The sequence below is a fragment of the Moschus berezovskii genome, chromosome 5, assembly GCF_049115385.1.
Source record: "Moschus berezovskii isolate FMDL1 chromosome 5, NW_MosBer_1.0, whole genome shotgun sequence".
NCBI classification, from domain to species: Eukaryota; Metazoa; Chordata; class Mammalia; order Artiodactyla; family Moschidae; genus Moschus; species Moschus berezovskii.
The window spans coordinates 12,345,696-12,368,712 of NC_142464.1; the positions used below are offsets into that span (position 1 = coordinate 12,345,696).

The 23,017-nt window shown below is 36.5% G+C and overlaps 1 protein-coding gene across 1 annotated transcript in view; it reads right to left on the bottom strand.

Moving 5' to 3' along the window:
* The window catches only part of USP53 (ubiquitin specific peptidase 53), a 57,635-nt gene that overhangs the window by 13,493 nt on the left and 21,125 nt on the right, over positions 1-23,017 (bottom strand). Inside the window, exons 4-14 of the mRNA XM_055434146.2 lie at positions 22,631-22,723; positions 18,566-18,700; positions 16,126-16,239; positions 15,963-16,045; positions 12,390-12,495; positions 11,663-11,809; positions 10,733-10,882; positions 5,202-5,364; positions 4,556-4,708; positions 3,414-3,560; positions 1,661-2,399 (exon numbers count right to left, since the gene is read on the bottom strand). Coding sequence (XP_055290121.2) covers positions 1,661-2,399; positions 3,414-3,560; positions 4,556-4,708; positions 5,202-5,364; positions 10,733-10,882; positions 11,663-11,809; positions 12,390-12,495; positions 15,963-16,045; positions 16,126-16,239; positions 18,566-18,700; positions 22,631-22,723 — 2,030 coding nt within the window. The remainder of the gene's footprint in view (positions 1-1,660; positions 2,400-3,413; positions 3,561-4,555; positions 4,709-5,201; positions 5,365-10,732; positions 10,883-11,662; positions 11,810-12,389; positions 12,496-15,962; positions 16,046-16,125; positions 16,240-18,565; positions 18,701-22,630; positions 22,724-23,017) is intronic.

Here is a 23,017-nt window from a genome sequence, read left to right on the forward strand (position 1 = left end):
GAGGTATTATGAAATTACCCTGACAAATAAAAACTTCCCTAAGTCTTCATTATAATGATTATTTTAGTAAAACATGGGTGGGCTTTTTTCGCAAATCTGGCTTTTTAATAATCAATCTGATAAAATACCAGCTGATATCAAATTAAGATGTTTTAGACTGATTAAGGGAAGACACAGTGGGTTAACTGACCTAAGCTGTGGACATATTTTAGAGGTTACACACAGATGTGGAAGTAGACTGCTAACAATAATATAATAAATGTTTTCAGAATTAAGAATTAATTGAACACAAGATTGCTGGGAGAAATATCAATAATCTCAGATATGCTGATGACACTACCCTTATGGCAGAAAGTGAAGAGGAACTCAAAAGCCTCTTGATGAAAGTGAAAGAGGAGAGTGAAAAGGTTGGCTTGAAGCTCAACATTCAGAAAACAAAGATCATGGCATCTGGTCCCATCACTTCATGGGAAATCGATGGAAAAACAGTGGAAACAGTGTCAGACTTTATTTTGGGGGGCTCCAAAATCACTGCAGATGCTGACTGCAGCCAGGAAATTAAAAGACGCTTACTCCTTGGAAGGAAAGTTATGACCAACCTTGATAGTATATTAAAAAGCAGAGACATTACTTTGCCAACAAAGGTCCGTCTAGTCAAGGCTATGGTTTTTCCCGTGATCATGTATGGATGTGAGAGTTGGAATGTGAAGAACGCTGATCGCTGAAGAATCGATGCTTTTGAACTGTGGTGTTGGAGAAGACTCTTGAGAGTCTCTTGGACTGCAAGGAGATCCAACCAGTCCATTCTAAGGGAGATCGATCCTGGGTGTTCATTGGAAGGACTGATGCTAAAGCTGAAACTGCAATACTTTGGCCACCTCATGTGACGAGTTGACTCACTGGAAAAGACTCTGATGCTGGGAAAGGTTGGGGGCGGGAGGAGAAGGGGACGACCGAGAATGGGATGGCTGGATGGCATCACCGACTCTGTGGACATGAGTTTGAGTGAACTCTGGGAGTTGGTGATGGACAGGGAGGCCTGGCGTGCTGTGATTAATGGGGTCGCCGAGAGTCGGACATGACTGAGCGACTGAACTGAACTGAACGTTTAATATGGACATGAGTTTGAGTGAACTCCGGGAGTTGGTGATGGACAGGGAGGCCTGGTGTGCTGTGATTCATGGGGTCACAAAGAGTCGGACATGACTGAGCGACTGAACTGAACTGAAAGGAAAAATATCTCCTTCATGAAACTGGGTTATGACAGAAGAAAATAACCCCAGCTCTGAGTTACAGATGTTAGAGATAGGATAATGAGCATTAAATAGATTGAAGAATTAAGCAATGATCTTAATGACAGATATACCAATTTAAATCTATGGTTTAAAACTTGTAGTATGTACCAATAGATTTTAGTGGCAAAATGATAATGCATTTTACTTTCTAAATTTCTTCAAAATAAACAGTTGTTACTTTGGGAATCAGGAAGTAACTATTAAAAAGAGAAACTCAAAATATCAAATAACCTGCGATATCCCAGGTACTCTGATCTCAAGCTCTTTGCTTTTCATTTAACTGACCCCAATCTTTGAAAGTTCCTTCAAGTAATTAAAAAGAGAGAATGGATGGGGGAAAATCATTTATATAATTTGTGTATTACCTGAAAGATGCGGTTTCTTTATCACCACTGATATCCACCACTGTACCATTTCCATCAATAACAGGCGATTCCAAGTTAGCAGAGCCATTACTGATATGATCACTGCTTTCATATCCAGACTCTGTCCTTTGCATCTGCCAGTTGTCACCATGAACTTTAGTTTCTTTGAGGGCTTTATTTTTCTCTGCTACTCTTCCATTAAATTCAAGGGAACTCCTGCTTCCCATTTCCTGCTTCATTTCATCTTCATATATAGTCATTAAACACTTTTGCTTTGGATTCTCTTTTGGCCAATTGTTACAACTCTGATCTTTGCTACATTTAGACTTGTTACTGATATTTGATTTATGCCTGGGACTCTGCTGCCTTTTTTCACTTTCATTAAAAATACTATCAACATTTAATGTTTCTCTCATAGGTTTCCAACCTCGGTTTCGGCTTTTATTGCTGCCATTAGAGCTGCTTCCTTTATCACGAGAATCTTGGCTACTGTCTGTATCATACCCAGTACCACTGTCGGTCTTAATTTTGCCAGTTATTTTCTCTCCTGAAGCAAGAATCTGGGATTTACTTGAACTTGAGGTTTGTGCAGAAGTTCGACTCTGATGGGCAGTTCGGTCATGCTTACATGGTCCTTTTCCTTGACTATGATATAGATGTGGATTCCCATACTGTCTAAAGCCATTTAGGGTAGGAGGTGATCCATTCTTAAAATGTGGAGGGTCTTCATCAACCAAATCTTTAAAAATAAATAAGTACATAATGATACAAAAGCTCTTCAGAGCCACTTGTTAGTCACAAGCCAAACACCTTCTTTGGGAAGAAAAGTTAAACAGTAATAATCAGTTATTTAAATCACATAGTGCTTTGAGATTAGAAATTGCTTTTGAAATCTCTATGCTTGATGTGATACATTTATAACATAAATGGTTATATAATGGTTTTTAAAAAACATCTGCAAAGCAGATCACAAGATAATTAGAGAAGTTTAAAAAAAAGTATTCTATCTTATTCATAATAAAAAGCATAAAAATTAACATATTTTCCCACCTATTATATTGGCAAGATTAAAAGTTTACTAAACCAATTACCGCTGCAAACAGATATCTAATCACCATTGGTGGGAGTGCAGATTGTCAAGTATTTTAGGAGGGCAACTGAGCCACACCGATCAAAACTGGAAATAAACATACTCTAACCCAGTAATCATCCTGAAAAAATTTTATGCTATGGCTACGTGCAAAAAGTACACAAAGGTTACTGTGAAAGGATTTCACTGCAGCAAGAATATTAAATCAAGTTTTAAAGCCTAGAAGTATCAGTTAAGTCATGATATGTCCATAAATAAAAGAGTATAAAACCATAAAAGTAATAAGACATGATCATGGAAACTGTTAACAGCGGAACAGAGCAAAGGTCAAGGGTTGCAGGAAAAAAAGTTCTTTTTATTTAATTATATAACCTTCCTTATTATTTGAATGTACCATACAGGTGAATTGAATTTATAGTTAAAATGTGAAACTATAAAAAAAACACAAATTTTCCAGGCTATAATTGAATAAGAACTAGGAAAACTTTACATTTATAGATGTAACAGGCATATTATAGAAGTCATACTAAGATACATAACATATAAATAAATATATATAATATATAAAGAAATTTTATTAAATTGTATTAAATTATAAAAGTTAGTTTTAAAGTAAGATTGTGGCTGCCTTTTTCCAATGAATGCTACAAGTTCTTAACTTACCTCTATGTCTACCCAAATCTTTTCTCTGTCCCCTCTCCAAATCTTTCCTATGTGAGGAAAGTAAGTTTTTCTGTTCAATGGCTTTTAGAGCACATTCTCTGGAAATGTCTTTTATTTTTTCCCTTTGATCACTGTGACTTGACTTAACTAAAAAAAATAAAATAAAAATTCTTATAACAACAACACAGATCATTTTTCATGCTATTCAATAAAAGTACAAACTGCACTACATTAAAAATTTAAGATGCAATATATTAACAAAATACAGATGAACATATAAAATGGAAAAAGGTATAGTTCCATTAAGAACTTTAAAAAGCATTTATTATAGTATTTTGTTAATGATAACTGTTAATTCTGAATCTTATCACTCGTGCTTAAATGGGTTACTTTATGGTTAGACATTATTTCATTAATACATCTTAAAGCCCTTTATAAAATCATCCTCAAAAGTCACTCAATTAGTTACATATATTTCTAAACCATAATTACACACCATACTTTGATATCTCCTGTTGGATCATAACCACAGATCTTCATTTGTGAAAATTAGAGTCGTAGGTTGATAATGACAAGAGAGTTGAATACACAAGAGGTTAAAAATAAACTACAACAATAGTAACTTCAAACTCCTGTTGCCTTCACTACTGCTAAATGTAATTTTGGCATACGAGCCAAATTATTAACTAAATGTTTTTTCTCTCCAAGTTAATAATTAACTCCTTGAAGGAAAGGCCATATCCATATCATAGCTTTCTTTGGTGACTGTCCAGATTGCCTCCAGCCTATTAGGTACAGCCTTGAGTACACGGAAAAACTCAACCACTAGTTGAATCAAAGTGTTCAAAATAAAACTACAGGCCTCAGACAAATGCTTAAGTCAGAAGACAAAATTTTGTTTCTACTTGCTATTTTCTCTTCATGGCCAAGGAAGGCTAGTTAAAGATTCTCCTTCTGGACTTTAAAAAGAATTACATACAGTAAGTGAAAAGGGGGGAAGCTTAACATCTTAAGAACAATGTAAAAATGAAAATCTAAATACATATCTGGTCAGGAATTCTCTGGCAGTCCAACGGTTCAATCCCTGGTTGGGGAACGAAGATCCCACATGTCACACAGAGCAGCCAAAAAAAAACACATACCTGGTCCTCTACCGCCACTTGTTTGAATGTGGCTCCGATTAAACGATGAAAGGCTATCTGCTTGAAATTTCTGATTTTCTCTCTGTTTTGTCTGATCACCAAATCCATTTTCTTTTGAATTTTCTGACTTAGAAATCGAGGGCTTTTCACATCCTTAAAAAGACCAACAAAAATGTTTCATTCCCTTCATCCTCTCTACCAGAAGAAGAGATATTTGAATCATCTTTTCAGACACTTTTAATACTAAAGAGAAAATTATTTAAAAACTTAAGAGGACTGACATGTTTTAAGGATTTCTACATGTGCTGTTAATACATTCAAAAGTGGCCTAGCTCCTTTGGACTTTTCTGGTGTACTAACTTACTTGAAATCTCAGTACTCATCACTAGTAAGAACTACCAGCCAAGTAACCCCTCCTGGGCTTGTGTGAGCAGGGTAGTGGGTGGCTGCTGAAGGTGCCTCTGAGACCACAGATGAGGAAAGGTTCTTTAAAAAGACTAACTCAAAGTATTAGAATTTTCCTGGACTCCACTGAAATTAAATTTTGAGATTATCCTCAACATTCATTTCATATTCAGTATATTAGTATTCCTAGTGTGATTCTGACAATGAAAAACACTAAAAAGAACTTTTAAAGAAGAATTACCTATATTTTCTGCAATAGATTTATGATGTGACCAGTTGATGACCTGCCTGAGTGCATCTTCAGTGGAAACTGCTGTGCCATCTGGGTTCGCATAAAACAAAAGCAATGGCTGGAAATGGCATCGGATACACTTGGACACCACATCTTTCCATCTACTTCCAACCTTAAAAAATCACAATGAATAGAAACAGAACTTTGAAATCAATGCATTACATGAAAAGGCAGAGACTGAATTCTTTTGTATATTAAAAAAATTTTAAAGACACCCAGATACTAGCAGTTCAACTATTCATCATATTATACAATTAATTTTATTTAGAAGCTAGTCAACATAAAAATCTTTTAAACATTATCATTAAAAAAATTGATGAGCAAGATTATACACTATCTATATCAAGATCTAGACTATAAAACTTTGAAAGGTTTTGCATATACATGGTTGACTGACTTTTGACAGACTTCAAGCAATTTAATGGGAAAATATAATGGTCTATTAAACAAATGGTGCTGGAACAAGTGGATGGCCATATGAAAAAATGAACTTTGACATCAAGTCACTAAAAGCATAAAAATGAACTCAGAATGAGTCATGAAAAAACTATAAAGAAGAAAGTGTTGTGAAAGCGTTAGTCGTTCAGTGGTGTCTGACTCTTTGCAACCCCATGGGCTATATAGCCCGCCAGGCTCCTCTATCCATAGGATTTCCTAAGCAAGAATACTGGAGTGGGTTGCCATTTCCTTCTCCAGGGTATCTTCCAGACCCAGGGAGTGAACCCAGTCTCCTGAATTTCAGGCAGATTCTTTACTGTCTGAGCCTGCAGGGAAGCCCCATAGAAGAAAACAAAAGATAAAATCTTTAACAGCCTTGGGGGAGGTAAAGATTTCTTAGATATGACATCAAGCAAGTCAGAGAAGGAAAAAAATTACAAAACTGGCTTCATCAAAATGAATTAATAACTTCTGCTCTTTGAAAGACACCATTAAGAAAATGAGAACAAGGAAAAAAAAGCCACATGTATCTAATAAGAACTGGTGACCAGAATAAAGAATGACTACAACTCATTAATAAGATAATCCAATTTGAAAAATGTACAACACATCTGAACACTTAACCAAAAAGACATAAAAAATGGCCAATAAGCACATGAAAGAATATTCAAAACATTATTAATCATAAGGGAAATGCAAATTAAAACTACACTGAGATAACGTCATACATTCACTGTAAGGGCTAACGTTAAGATGACCACCAACATGAAGCACTCCTGAGAATGTGGAGCAACTGGAACTCCAGTATGGCTGGCAGGAATGAAAACTGTACAGTCACTTTGGAGATCAATTTGTCAGTCCCTTGTAAAGATTAACACATACCATACAACCCAGAAATCCCACTTCTAAGATTAACGGAAAACAGTCTGTTCATACGAGGACTGTTCATAACTCAACAAGTGAATGGACAAACTGTTGTACAGTCATAAAATGGAACACAACAATAAAAATAAGCCACTGACACACAAACACAACACACATTTTAATACATGACTATATGTTAAAATACATATATATGCTTAGCAAAGGAAGCCAAACACAGAGAATACGTATTATAAGATACCACACATATAAAACTTGTAAAATGAGCAAAACTAATCTATGGTGAGATCAGTGATTTCCTAGGTCCTAGGGTGGAAAAGTGACAGCAAAGGGACATGACAGGATTTTCGGAGTCACGAAAATGTTCCATACAATGAATGTGGAGGGTACACAGGCATGTATGCAGCTGTTACTATCCAACCTATAAACTTACAGTGGGTGCATTTTAATGTTTGTAAATTACACCTCTCTAACGTTCATTTAAAAACAAAACCAATGTAACAAAAAACAAAGCATTCTAGAATATTAGCTTAGAGAAGAAAAGGACCTTTAAAAAATTCCTGAAGAGCTTGTTCATATTACACACATTTATCTGTTTACTCTCTTTACTTAGGATTCTGAGATACTTGAAAAACTAGACTAATTTGAAAACAAAACAAACCTAAAACTCAGAGTGACCATACACCCAGTTCTTTCTTCAAATTTTGACATTTTAAGCTATAAGGATGCAAAACAGGAGTGCCAAAATGCTGCTGCAAACTGACTCAAACTGAACTTAACAAACTGCCATATCAAAGTATACAGGAGTGGAACTGCTAGGTTGTATGCTAAATATACATTTGAATTTATAACTGTTTTCTAACGTGATTATCCAATTTTGCATTTCCATCAGCCTCGTGAGAGATCCAGCTGTTCCACATCCTGGTCAGCTCTTGGTGTGAACAGTCTTTTTAATTTAAGGCATTCTAATAGGTGAGTAGATGCAATATCATTGTGAACTGAATTTGTACTTCTTTAATGCCTAGTGATGTACTGAATATCATTTCAAGGGCCATTCATATATTAATATCTTCTTGCTGAACTGTCCAAATCTTTTGCTCACTCTTTAATTGATTTGTCTTTTTATTACTGAGTTGTAAGAGTTCTTTATATATTCTGGATATAGGCTTTACCAGATATGTACTTAACATGTTTTTTCCCAGTCTATGCTTGTCTTTTCATTCTAACAGCATCTTACTGAACAGCAGAAGTTTTGAGGAAGTCCAATTTACCAGTTATTTTTATGGTCCATGTTTACAGACTGTTATCTAATAAAACTCTCCACAGCTAAACAGCAGTTTTAAAAGTCTTATCTGGTATTTCTAGTTCTGTCATTTTTAGTCTTTTTCTTTCTGAAGTAATTTATTATCATATCTGGCCTGGAACTGCCTGCAAGATCATCTGGATATTAATCTGAACCTTTACTTTTGAGATGCTGATGCTCACAGTTCTGAGAGAAAAGAAGGTATGCTCCATTTCCCTACCCAGCCTGCTCACCCTGTATCATGTGACTTGAAGAAATGAAATGGCAGAGCGGATGTGCAAGGGATGGGTCATAGTTTCCTACTTCTTTGTATATTTTGTAATTTTTTTATCAAATATTATTTTGAAAAGGCATACTGAAATTTTACTGAATTTTACATTTTTCAGTATTGAGGTGTTTTTTTTTCTTTCCTTTTAAATTGTTAGCATGTAGTTATGTGATATGTTAAATTGCATGGGATCAGCTTCATCCTCTGACAGCTTCATTTTAAGCTTTTTATGTCAGGTCCAGAGCAATCCTCAGTCTAGGAATAATTTAGCCCCGCTATCAGGGAACATTTCATGCAAAGATGGGCTATCTGATAAAGGACAGAAATGGTATGGACCTAACAGAAGAAGAAGATATTAAGAAGAGGTGGCAAGAATACACAGAAGAAGTGTACAAAAAAGATCTTTACAACCAAGATAATCATGATGGTGTGATCACTCACCTAGAGCCAGACAACTTGGAATGTGAAGTCAAGTGGGCCTTAGAAAGCATCACTACGAACAAAGCTAGTGGAGGTGACGGAATTCCAGTTCTGCTATTTCAAATCCTGAAAGATGATGCTGTGAAAGTGCTTCACTCAATATGCCAGCAAAGTTGGAAAAGTCAGCAGTGGCCATAGGACTGCAAAAGGTCAGTCTTCATTCCAATCCCAAAGAAAGGCAATGCCAAAGAATACTCAAACTACCGCACAATTGCACTCATCTCACATGTGAGTAAAGTCATGCTCAAAATTCTCCAAGCCAGGCTTCAGCAATATGTGAATCGTGAACTTCCAGATGTTCAAGCAGGTTTTAGAAAAGGCAGAGGAACCAGAGATCAAATTGCCAACATCCACTGGATCATCGAAAAACCAAGAGAGTTCCAGAAAAACATCTATTTCTGCTTCATTAACTATGCCAAAGTCTTTGACTGTGTGGATCACAATAAACTGTGGAACATTCTGAAAGAGATGGGAATACCAGACGACCTGACCTGCCTCTTGAGAAACCTGTATGCAGGTCAGGAAGCAATAGTTAGAACTGTACATGGAACAATAGACTGGTTTCCAAATAGGAAAAGGAGTATGTCAAGGCTGTATATTGTCACCCTGCTTATTTAACTTATATGCAGAGTACATCATGAGGAACGCTGGGCTGGAAGAAGCACAAGCTGGAATCAAGATTGCTGGGAGAAATATCAGTAACCTCAGATATGCAGATGACACCACCCTTAGGGCAGAGAGTGAAGAGGAACTAAAAAGCCTCTTGATGAAAGTGAAAGAGGAGAGTGAAAAAGTTGGCTTAAAACTCAACATTCAGAAAACTAAGATCATGGCATTTGCTCCCATAACTTCATTGGAAATAGAAGGGGGAAACAGTGGAAACAGTGTCAGACTTTATTTTTCTGGGCTCCAAAATCACTGCGGATGCTGATTGCAGCCATGAAATTAAAAGACGCTTACTCCTTGGAAGGAAAGTTATGACCAACCTAGATAGCATATTAAAAAGCAGAGACATTACTTTGCCAACAAAGGTCCATCTCGTCAAGGCTAGGTTTTTCCAGTGGTCATGTATGGATGTGAGAGTTGGACTGTGAAGAAAGCTGATCGCCTAAGAATTGATACGTTTGAACTGTGGTGTTGGAGAAGACTCCTGAGAGTCCCTTGGACTGCAAGGAGATCCAACCAGTCCATTCTAAAGGAGATCAGTCCTGGGTGTTCATTGGAAGGACTGATGTTAAAGCTGAAACTCCAATACTTTGGCCACCTCATGCGAAGAGTTGACTCACTGGAAAAGACTCTGATGCTGGGAGAGATTGGGGGCAGGAGGAAAAGGGAATGACAGAGAATGAGATGGCTGGATGGCATCACCAACTCGATGGACATGAGTTTGAGTGAACTCTGGGAGTTGGCGATGGCCAGGGAGGTCGCAAAGAGTCGGACACGACTGAGTGACTGAACTTAACTGAACTGATTAAGGTGATAGTTTTCTAAGGCGTCTACTTGCTGTCCTGTGTATCCACTCTTGCTACTAAGATGCAAACTATCCCAGCCCTATACACGTTCTGGGAATCGTTTTGCCTTCTGTTTGCAGTGGTCATTTCTCCTACCCTGTGCACATCTACCCTACACACAGGTGATCACTATTCAGCCAAAGATTGAAAGGAGATTTCTCTGCCGATCCCCAGAACTTTCCCTCCGTACAGCTTTCTTTCTGGTAATCTGTCCAGGAAATTTTAGCCATCTTGGCCCCCGTGAACTCCAATTTCCTCAGCTCAGTGAGACCATGGGGCTGTGTTTGGGTTTGCCATCTCTGCACTGCAATCCAGAAACTACCTCTAGCCAGCAAGCAGGGTTCAGCATGTTGGTTCCTTTTCTCTGTTCGACTCCCTGACGTCCAACAACTAAAGTATTCCCTTCGTCTATTTGGTTTTCTAATTTTTAATACTGAAGGTCTTTAATGATGCTATTATAATTAAGTCCACTTATTACTAATTTATATAAGTATTTGCATATATTTATTATTTTTATATAATTTTATCATTATTGTATCATTTACCCCTCAAAAGCAAAAACCACAGTAATTATTTCAGTTAGTCAAGTGTCACTTACCTCTTTCACATTTGCATCATCAAAAAATACCCATTTGGAACTCTTGGTATGAAAAGCAAAGGCACAGTAATGTCGGCTGGTGTAGCAAATCATGCCAACAAGGTGTAGCTCACTATTTTTGGCATTTTCATCAGTAACTCTATAAAAAAGCTATTTAAAAATAATGTATATTTAATAGTTATCTTTTCAAAGATAGGAATAATCATTTGATGAGTCATGCATTCGATTCTCTATGACAATTATTTCTCATGCATACTGACCCAAACTGATATTTTATTAGTACTAAAGACACCACACCACACTGTTAACAGAATTATTATTTTCGATTAGTCTATAAGAAACATGATATCTAACAAAATATAATTACTACAACTTAGTTCAATAGCACAGCATCTTGAATACAGAACAGACACTTTACATACATAAAACAAAATGAGATAAATCACACATTTCCTGATAATTCATGGTTGAATCACATATTTTAACGTATGCTAACCATAATACCTAAAAGATAACTATCTAAAAGTTTAACTGTAATATAAATCAATTTAAAATAAGATAGTAGTATGCATATTAAAAAATCACAGCTTCAGATAAATTTTAAACATTAACATTTTCTAGCTTGATATTTATAATTTATAATCATTATCATATATACCCAAACAAGCATATACACAGATGCATACAGTATCATACGATCATTATTCTAGAGTGATAAAAAGGATAGAGTACATGATGGATTAGTTTATAACAGAAAGCAAGAAAGGCATTCCAGTTAGCCTGATTTGATGAACTTTATCAGTGACATCTGCAAATTATTTCCTTTAGAAAGAAAATTTAGCTCTGAAAAACAACACACAGTATAATATATGAAGATGTTACAGAGGAATTTAAAAACAAAAAGGAAGAGAATGAAAAGAATTATTATACCCCAGGAAGATAAAGCTGGGTTGCCAGATTCCGAACAACATCTTCAGTCAAGTCAGAATGCTCAGAGTCCCAAACTAAACCAATTGTAACAATCTCTGGGCAGTTCATTAAAACACGCCGAATTTTTATTTTTTGACCACAGTTACTCTAAGGAAAAACAAAAAAGACAACTTTTGAAATTATCAAAACAAATATATCAAAGGTAATGCCTTACAGAGCTTGTATTATGCAAAAGCATATATCAGAAATTTATTCAGCATATTAAAAGACTTCTAACAAACTATCTGTCTGAATTATTGATTAAACAAATTTATTTTAAATCAAAGAACTTTTCTTTGACAATTTTGTAAATCTGTTAAAATAAGGATTCAACCCTAAGAAAAGCAGAAATAAAGACCCTAAAGTCACTAACAATATCACATGAGAAAAGAATAATACCATTTGCAATGTTTATTGAAAGAAAAACAAAAATGGAATTTTCAATTTAGTCAAATGACAAGCTTCAGAGCTTAAAATTAATCAATGTATGCCACCTAAATCCTTCACAAAGTAACATGTTTTTAAAGAGATAATGTTTAAGTAAAGAGCGCTATGGTATAAATTACATAACAAACACTAAAAAAATTAATTCCTAAAATTAACTCCAGATTTAATTAATATTTGCAGTCAATTTCTATTTTCAAATTTACAAACAGAAGCACACTGACATTCTCTGAATTATACTTACAGGACATTTCCTGTAGTCATCAGTTGTATTTGCTGCTTGCAGCAGTTCTGCAAACATTTCAGGCTTAAAGCGCTCATGCCTCTCCATCATTCTCTCAACCTCAGTGCTACGAAAGAAACAAACGGCCCCAAATGTGGCCTATGAACTTGAAAAGATCTAATAAATCTGCATCAAAAATATTGTTATTTATATAGGCATGATCACTTTTTCTACCTTAAAACACAATTCTGTTTGAAAAGTTAACCATAAATTTCCATGACATGAAACATAATGAAATTTGGCAGTATATGATAAAAGAAAGTAGGTCAAAATCAGGATAAAATAACATGAAATCACACACCATTGTTAGGAACTATATGAATTGATGTAAGATGCTCCATCTCAAGGTAATTGCAAGTTAACTGTTTCTTTTCCATTATTACTTAACAAATAGAGACTTGAGTTTCAACTTTTGCTGAACAAGAACAACAAACTTTAGGAAAGTCTCCCTCTCTAGCTTAAAGCTTCCAGATAAAAAATTATTTTCACGTAAGAGAAGGCCCTTTGATGATTAATGCAGAAATCACAACCAAAGCTACTTAAATCAGGTTTGTGTTTTTTATTCCTATTATGAATGCTAACCATTTCTTAAAGAATCTAGGGAGGGTTACCTGTGTCAATTTCTATCCAACCTCTCCTAGAGTCTAATTTTTCACATATCAAGGTATTAAGTATCATTAGACAACTACTGATTTAACTTATATGCAGAGTACATCATGAGAAATGCTGGGCTGGATGAAGCACAAGCTGGAATCAAGATTAGAGGGAGAAATATCAATAATCTCAGATATGCAAATGACACCATCCTTACGGCAGAAAGCAAAGAACTAAAGCTGAAACTCCAATACTTTGGCCACCTCATGTGATGAGTTGACTCACTGGAAAAGACTTTGATGCTGGGAGGGATTGGGGGTGGGAGGAGACGGGGACGACAGAGAATGAGATGGCTGGATGACATCACTGACTCAATGGACATAAGTCTGAGTGAACTCCAGGAGTTGGTGATGGACAGGGAGGCCTGGCGTGCTGTGATTCATGCGGTAGCAAAGAGTCAGACACGACTGAGCGACTGAACTGAACTGAACTGAAAGAGCCTCTTGATGAACGTGAAAGAGGAGGGTGAAAAAGTTGGCTTAAAGCTCAACATTCAGAAAACTAAGATCATGGCATCTGGTCCCATCAGATCATGGCAAATAGATGGGGAAACAATGGAAACAGTGAGAGACTTTATTGTGGGGGGCTCCAAAAATCACTGCAGATGGTGACTGCAGCCATGAAATTAAAAGATGCTTGCTCCTTGGAAGAAAAGCTATGATCAACCTAGCCAGCATACGAAAAAGCAGAGACATTACTTTGCCAACAAAGGTCCATCTAGTCAAAGCTATGGTTTTTCCAGTAGTCATGTATAGATGTGAGAGTTGGACTTTAATAAATAAAGCTGAGCGCTGAAGAATTGATGCTTTTGAACTGTGGTGCTGAAGAAGACTCTTGAGAGTCCCATGGACTGCAAGGAGATCCAATCACTCCATCCTAAAGGAAATAAGTCCTGATTATTTATTGGAAGGATTGCTGCTTCTTCCAAGAAACTCCAATACTTTGGCCACCTGATGGGAAGAACGGACTCATTTTAAAAGACCCTGATGCTGGGAAAGATTGAAGGCAGGAGGAGAAAGGGATGACAGAGCATGAGATGGCTGGATGGCATCATGGCATCACCGATTCAATGGACATGAGTTTGAGTAAACTACGGGAGTTGGCAATGAACAGGGAGGCCTGATGTGCTGCAGTCCATGAGGCTGCAAAGAGTCGGACATGACTGAGCGACTGAACAGAACTGACCTGAGACAACGACTTAGCATTTCCAAAAAGATATACAATGAAAGCTCAATACTCCTACTAGTTTCTGTCCTTGGTGCTCTGGTTTTACTTTATAGTAATTTAATCTTCCTAGAGATGGATTTATTTTATAGTTCAATAGTTACAATAATAGGCAATATTCAGTAACAACTAAATGTACCAGTTCCTCTAAAGCACTTCACAAGCAGACTAGAAATCACTAAATCTGACAGGCTCATTCAAGTTGCACATAACGGGTTTTTTACAAATGACAGCATCAGGGGGGTGCTTTAACCAGACACATTTTGAATTTGAAATGAACCTAGACCTGAGTTTCGATCTTAATTCATCCATTTACCAGATTAATCTTATGAAGCCTATTTCTTGAACAACAGTTTTTGTTTAGATTAAAAGCAACAATTTATGTAAAGCCTAGAACATAACAGCACTGAACAACTGTATTTCAATATTTATTTCGAATAAAAAGGAAGATAATTAGAATTCAAAGTCTGGGCTCTTGCAATTGAACAATTGTATTCAATAGTTACAACCAATGAAAAGAAAGATAATTAGAATTCAAAGTCTGGGCTTTTGCAATTCATATTGTAGACCAGGAAGAAACGGATGGAGCTCTAATTCTTTTTACCTAAGATACTGTCTCAGAGCACTGTCATTTTCCACTTTCAAAGCAGACTTCAAGTTTTACAGTTTTTAATTTGCGGTCTATCCTTATGGAAACACCATTCAACTTTTCATATCAGATGAATGAAATTGACTATAACTGACTAAAGTTTAAAGACTGTTCCTTTAAACCAATGTTTTCCAACTCTGTATATATACAAATTACCAACTTACTACTTTGGATGATCTTTAAGAAATAATGTGCTATATCCAAAAAATCAAGGCAGTTTAATAACATGATGAAATTGATGAGCACCAAACACTCACTTTGTGCAGTAATAAAAATATTGGTAGCATTTAGCAGCTAACTGCTATACTGATGTATTCTGATTGATAATGACCACTCCATGTTTTATCTTTTGTATTAAAGTTTTAACGTATCTGCAAACATTTGTGATCTTATTCAATGCTTTCATACATCAAATACTTATACTCTCAAATACCTGTTGCAGTGTTCAAACAACTCTTATTATGTAAAGCCTAGGCATCACCTTTGGATCCCTAAGCTATTTCAAGACCAGGAAGGGGGCAAGGGGACAGACAAGCCTGGCAAATTTTTATTTCAGGTGAATGCTGAAGCTTTAAATCCAATAAATCTAACAGAGGGTTATTTTTATTTTTCTCTTTCTCATCTGCTTACCCTAGCTTCCATCACCATGCAGGGACATGGTCACTGCAAAGGTAATACCTTAGCAAAAATGAAGAAATCACGTACAGTTCCATTTACCATTCAACTTAGCTCTCTTCCATAGTTCCAAAACCTTGCTATAAATATAAATAGATAAATAAACATTTTGACTAATATTTTGTACATTTGTCATTACTGAGTGACATCTGTATCTGGTAAATCAGAAACAATCTGAGACAGACATCACTTAGTACCTGTGATGGCAGCACATTTGTGCATCTCACAGAGTAGATACTCATGTATGCTATAGTTTCATAAAGTAGAGGCTCAACGTGATCACACATATTACTACTAACATCTTTGGTAAATATGCTTTAAGAAGCTCTTACCACAGGGCTGTTGTAGAAATGTACCGTACAAATTCTGTAAAGGGTAGAGGGTCTGACGATGCTCCACAGCTACGACACACACACTGCGGGTAGAAACACATGTCTGATTTATCAATCATAAAACCTAAATACATCCTCTACTAAAACAGTGAAACCATCTCACCTGTTCATACAGAGTCATAGCGAACTTTTGGTGAGTGACACAAGATTTAGAGGTACACATGTCTGAGTCTCTGCTTGGCACTATGTGAAAATGAATCCTCTCCAATATATTTTCCTAGTTGAAAAATTAAAAGACAAATGAATTGCAAATCTTGCATAGGGCACTTCCAAAATACAACTCTTTTTAGCTTTACAAATTAAAAAATCTAAAGATTTTCCAAAACATTAAATTGAGTGTCATATGTTGTCAGTTTTTTAGCTTTCCCCTTTATCCAAGCCTTCAAATGCTGCTCATTTATTCTCCTTTTGTAGTGTCAGCTTTAAAAAGAAAACTTCATAAAAGAAACATTATAATATAACAATTTTAATAAAGATTTTTAAAAAATCAGTTCATGCTGGCTGACATCTAGAATTTAATATCAGAAAACTAGACATCCTATGTTCTCAATGTTTTCCCATTGAGAAAAAACAATTAATTTAAAAAAAAAATACCCTGCTTGGATCATTTGGATAGTCTATACAACTTAAATTAAAACATCAATGATAAAGGCTTACAATACCTGAACTAACACTCTACTGCAAGGAATCTGCTCTTCAACAAACTTCAAATAAAAGGTTGGATTTGTAAAACAGATCAATAAGAGTTATTAATTTCTTTAACATTATTGTTTTCACCAAAGCTTAACCAATGGATTCTTATAATTAGTTAATGTCCCTTCCTTTGCCTCAGGACATTTATAACAATTCATTTAATTAAGTCTACATTTCTAGATATCCTGTGAATTATCATATCATGGATTAGTATATTTCATTTAAGTGAAAATAAAACTATAAAGTTCAGTATTGTGCAAAATCTATCTATATTTTAAACAAAGGACAATTATAACCATGAGAATTATGTAAAGTATATTTCATGACTGTGTGTGCTGTTTTTGTCCCACTTTAGTCAACATGGCAAGAGCACTAGTCAAGGAGCTTTCCATCTGTCTGAGAAAACATTCAAGATGTTCATTTAAAAACATAAATGCCAAATGAATTCTATAGAGAGTAATAAATTCTTTGGAAATTTGGAGAATGTACTGGGGTGCTTTGATGATACATTATCTAGTAGGCCTGATAGGCTGATCTGTAACAAATAACAGATTAGGAAAGTTTTGAATATTTCAAGAACTTGAGTAAAGTCTATAAAACAGGAACTTAAAAGACATGTTTGAGGAACAGAATGAAACTATCTCACTAAGGAAAAATTCAGAAAGAAAGCAGAGATAAGCTGGAGTATAAATGTAAAAAGCCTCAAATGTCAGAAGAGAGTCAGATTTGAATCACAGAAATATTTGATGAGTAAGCACTTATCTGAAAAGAATTATATTAATATGATGGCTGTTAAAAACAAACTTGAAGGATAGAGGTAAAAAGGACACTAGTAGTCAGGGATCCCCTAATGGCTCAATGGTAAAGAATCCATCTGCCAATAAGGGAGATGCAGGAGACGTGGATTCGATCCCTGGATCAGGAAGATTCCCTCGAGGAAATGGCAACCCAGTCCAGTATTCCTGCCTGGAGAATCACCTGGTGAAAAGAGCTTGGAGGGCTACAGTCCACAGTATCGCACAGTCAGACATGACTGACCGATTGAGCACACACACATCTTAAATAAAAGTGATATCTATGTTACTGAAGGGCTTCCCTGATGGCTCAGAGGTTAAAGCGTCTGCCTCCAATGCAGGAGACCCGGGTTCGATCCCTGGGTCGGGAAGATCCCCTGGAGAAGGAAACGGTAACCCACTCCAGTATTCTTGCCTGGAGAATCCCATGGACGGAGAAGCCTGGTAGGCTACAGTCCACGGGGTCGCAAAGAGTCGGACACGACTGAGCGACGGAACGGAATGGATGTTACTGAAACAACATGCACATTTCAAAAAGCATACAATGCATGTACTTCAGCAAAGGAATGCTCTATTTATCGGTATGGTGGTAACAGTCTTAAAACCTTAACCTCAGTCAGTAATTCTCAACCTGGAATAAGCCGGGTAAGAGAATTGCTGCCCCTGGCAGCTGCACGTCAAGATCCTCTTCCTTTCCAGAGAGAATCACTGCCTGAAATGAGAAATGCTACTGGGAGAGCGTGTTGTGTGTGTAATCCCTGCGGGAACAGAACAATGACTTAAGTGATATGATTTATACACAAGAAGCCTTTTTGCTCCAATAAATAAATGTTAGAGTATTTTAGTATCCTGGCTCTCAAAAGTTAGAGCAGCACAAGTAAGCAAAAGAAAAAGTACACAAAACACATGTGGAGCTTTGAAAACTTTGAAAGGTAGGTAAGACAAGGATCTACTAGGCAGTTCTGCTATAAATGTATGCTTCATTTGTCTCAGAAGGCACATCACTTAAGGGATGCAAACCGCCACCCTGACCCAGGGATCATCAGACACACTCACAAAGCACTCTGCAGCGTCGTCCATCAGGCCCAGCTGAAACCGCTGCTCGTCTCTGAAGCTTTCTGCAAGGGCATGTCTTATGTTATCTGAGGGAAGGGCTTTTTCTCGACTGTGTTGGAACTGTGCAAATATTGTCTGGGAATCAGCAAATATATGAACCAGTAAGTTTAAAACCAACAACTAAAAAACACGAGTAATTTCATTACAATAAATTCGAAATTCGAAACTCTACACTCAGAAGCTAATACAGTCTTTTGTTCTAAAATTCCATGCAAAAAATTATGTAGAAATGGTTGCCCCAGCCTCTCAATCAAGAGTTAGTGCATAAGAATTAAACATATAAAGTTGTCAAGTCCCATTCTCAGAGATTCTGACTGAGATGTGGCCCATTTCAAATTGTTCCCTAGCTGAATGTAGTCTATGTTGTTTAGAAAGAATTTTGAGATATTCTGCTTTCAATGTTAAAGTATACTGTAGAAATTAAAATTATGTTATACAAAAATAAGCATATAATCAAGTAAAACAGCAGGAACTTCACTAGCAGTGGGAATATTGTTCAAGAATATGTGACATAGGTGTTAATCTGGCCTTCTATTTTCTTTATTGCATTCAAGCATGAAAAACTTTTCATAAGTTCTAGTTTTACAACAATCATCTTAGGTGAGGGGAAGTGAGGAGAAAAATAAGGTTTGCAGTGATAAACTAACAAATAAGGATGGGTCATATTATGTGCTGCATTAATTAGTTCAAGGGGTATATCATCTCAAAAAAATTGCTTTTAAGATCAACATATAGTAGGCTAGAAAATAAGAATCTGTTCCACCTACATAAGAAAATTTAATTTACAAATAAGAAACTACTAAAATAAGAAAGATGCTAAACAGTATCAGATATCCAGAACTAAACTTTTTAGCTACAATTACAGATGCTAAAAAGTGAAACATATTTTCACAAGTCACTTCTTATTTGGGTAGTCAACTTTTCCAGGTAATGTTTAAGGTATTAAAAAAAAATTTAGCTACAATTACAGATGCTAAAAAATGAAACATAATCGCACAAGCAAATCATTTATTATGGGTAGTCAACTTTTCCAGGTAATGTTTAAGATATTAAAAACATTTTTAGCTACAACTACAGATGCTGAAAAGTGAAACATATTTTCACAAATCATTTCTTATTTGGGGTAGTCAACTTTTCCAGGTAATGTTTAAGGTATTAATCCTGCACAAGACTGATGTTTATTCAATATCTGTTTTTTTATTTCCTGGTATATGTGAAATTGTTCTACACCAGAAAACAAAGACCCTGCCTCATGGAATGCATATTCTAGTTGCAGGAATGAGGAGAGAGCGGGTAAGTAATGATATGTCAAGAGGCAGTAAGTACAAGAGAGGAAAAACAAAGAAATATAAAACAAGAGAGAAAGATAGGGTAGTGCAACAGGCACAGGGATGCTGGGGGGAGCAGGAAGGGAGGGAGGTGACCTACTACCTAGGTACCTAGGGTTGTCAGGGAACGTCTCACTGACGGCAACAAACACGTGACAGACAGGCATAAAGGGAGTGAGGGTGTCAGCCTCGGGGACATCCACAAGAAAATCATTCTAGACAAAAGGAATAATAATGAAAGCACCCAGAGATCAAAGGTAGCTCTGAGAAACGTCAGGGAGGACAGCACTGTGTGTGTGTGTGCGCGCACGCGTGCACGTGCACACAGGCATGCACACAAGCACATGTTCTGAGGTGGGGGAGGCAAGCGGGAGGAAGAGGTAGGTCATATGTAAGGCTACAGTTGGATAAAGCATTCAAAATTTATTGTAGGAGATTGTTCTTTACGTCTGCGTCTCCACTGCTGTCAGTGGGCGTGGGGCGGGTAGAGGAGAGAAAGTGACGAATGGAGAGAGCAGCGTGGAAACATGTACGACCACATGCAAAATACACAGCTAGGGGGAATTTGCTGCATGACTCGGAACTCAAATCAGGCCTCTTTGACAACCCAGAGGGTTGGGATGGGGTGGGAAGTCGGAGGGAGGTTTAAGAGGGTGGGGACATATGTAGACCTATGGCTGATTCATGTTGATGTATGACAGAAACCAACAATATCGTTAAAAATTGAAAGAGCAATTTATCAAATTGATAAAGCAATTATCCTTCAATTAAAAATAAATAATTAAAAAATTTACTGCTGAGGAAATAAAATGCAAAACTGTAATTTGATTTAAATTCATTCTTCATCAACCTTATTTTGCCATATAAAAAAGGGAATATACAACTGCCTCCTTTGGTGACTTATTCAATCTTTTTAGGAACATAAATCAAAGTGTGAAAATGACCTTTCATTTTCCTCTATTATGTATATTTGTGTGTAGTAAGAATATTCAAGAATATAAGGGCTGAAATATTTACTTCTGAAAACAATAACCAAATCTTAAATTCTTGGGCAAAGATTTCAATGACATTAATGAGTTGCTAACATATACTGGACACCCCATTTCCACTTTCATCCCTATTCTATTTACTCTCATCCAAGAAGCCAGAAACATCTAGTCCAAATGTTATACTTACTTAGCACAGGTTTTATCACACCTCTACTCAAAACAATACCCACAACTTCCTAAATCACTCGAGAGAAAAAAATCAAGGTCCTCACAAAGGCCTAGAAGGACCCTTCACAATCCAAATTCTTGTTCCAGTTATTTATTGCTCCATTAACAAAACCACCCCAAATCTTAGTTACTAAAAATAACATTTATTTTGGTCACAAATCTGCAGTTTGGGTGAGGACAGCTCAACTATGCTACACTTGCAGTCATCTGTAATAGTCTGAATGCTGGGATCATTGGTCATCTGACAGTCATCTAGAAGTTGATGCTGGTGGTTGGTGATGCCTGTTGGCTGAGATCTTTGCTGTAGCTGTAACCAGCACAGTGACTCATGTCCAAGAACGAGTACCCCGACAGAAAGAGCCAGGTGAAAGTTTTATTATTGTTTCTAATCTAACCTAATCCCTTTTCTGCCACATTCTATTTGATAGAAATGAATCATCAAGGGCAATACATTTCAAGAAATCAGACTCCACCCTTTGATAAAAGAGTGCAAAACAATCTGCAGACATGTCTGAAGCCACGGGAACTCACCTTACCTCTGAGCTCATCTCCCATCACTGCCCCCCTTGCTCATGAAGCTTCTGCCAGGGCTCAGGTGTCCTTGAGTACCCTCCTCAGGGTCTTTGCACTGGCTGTGTCCCTGCCTGCCTGGAATGCTCTAGACCACTCCATCCCTTTTCCAAGTCGTGATTTAAACGGCACTTTCTCAGTGATGCTTTCCTTGTTACTCAACATTCACCATTCCCTTCCCTGACTTATATTTCCTCCTTTGCAATTATTACTGATGCTAAAGCTGAAACTCCAATACTTTGGCCACCTCATGTGACGAGTTGACTCACTGGAAAAGACTCTGATGCTGGGAGGGATTGGGGGCGGGACGAGAAGGGGATGACAGAGAATGAGATGGCTGGATGGCATCACCGACTCGATGGACATGAGTTTGAGTGAACTCCGGGAGTTGGTGATGGCCAGGGAGGCCTGGCGTGCTGTGATTCATGGGGTCGCAAAGAGTTGGACACAACTGAGCGACTGAACTGAACTGAATATACTTTACATTTTGTTTACTTATTTTCTTCTCCCCCACAAGAATATAAGCTACATGAGAACAGCATTTATTATTAGTTCAACTCACTGCTGTATTCTTAGTAACTATAGCAATACCCAGAATTCAGTAGTAACTCAAAAAACATTTGTTAAAATAAATAAAGGATTATTTCAAAATAATGAAAACTATAATGTTTCTAACAATGCTACACTGTTTAGAATATTAAACTGTTCTTACAGGAAAATGGAAACATAAACCTGAATAAGTCATACTTTAAGAATTCATCTTTAAAACTCTAAGTCACTTGATAATAACTTTAATTACAAATAAACTAACCAAATATGTCAAACAAAGCAAACTATCAAATAAAATTTTTGAGGAACAACAGTACTTTTTCAGAACTATTAGAAGTTACCTTCAATGCACAAAATATGCAGGCATCTCCCTGACAAACATGTCCAGTCAGAACCCGCAAGCTTCTTCGGAATATATCTAATTGCCATAAAACCTAAAAAACAGTGAGATGTGAAGAATGAAGTACAGTAATATTTTTCTCACTGTGAATTAAGGACAGATTTAAATATATTTTTTAAACTGCACAAGGCTAATAATGTCTTTTAATCTCTTGTACATAATCAGATATACACAGCCACTAAAAATAATAAGCATAAAACTGCCCATGTATATGTAGTTCATATATAAAAGATAGACTTAGAAACTATTTCTGTTGATTCACAAGTAAAAACTATCAGAGGCATAGAACAAGAGAAAAATAACTCCTCTGTTAAGGGATTTATATGAA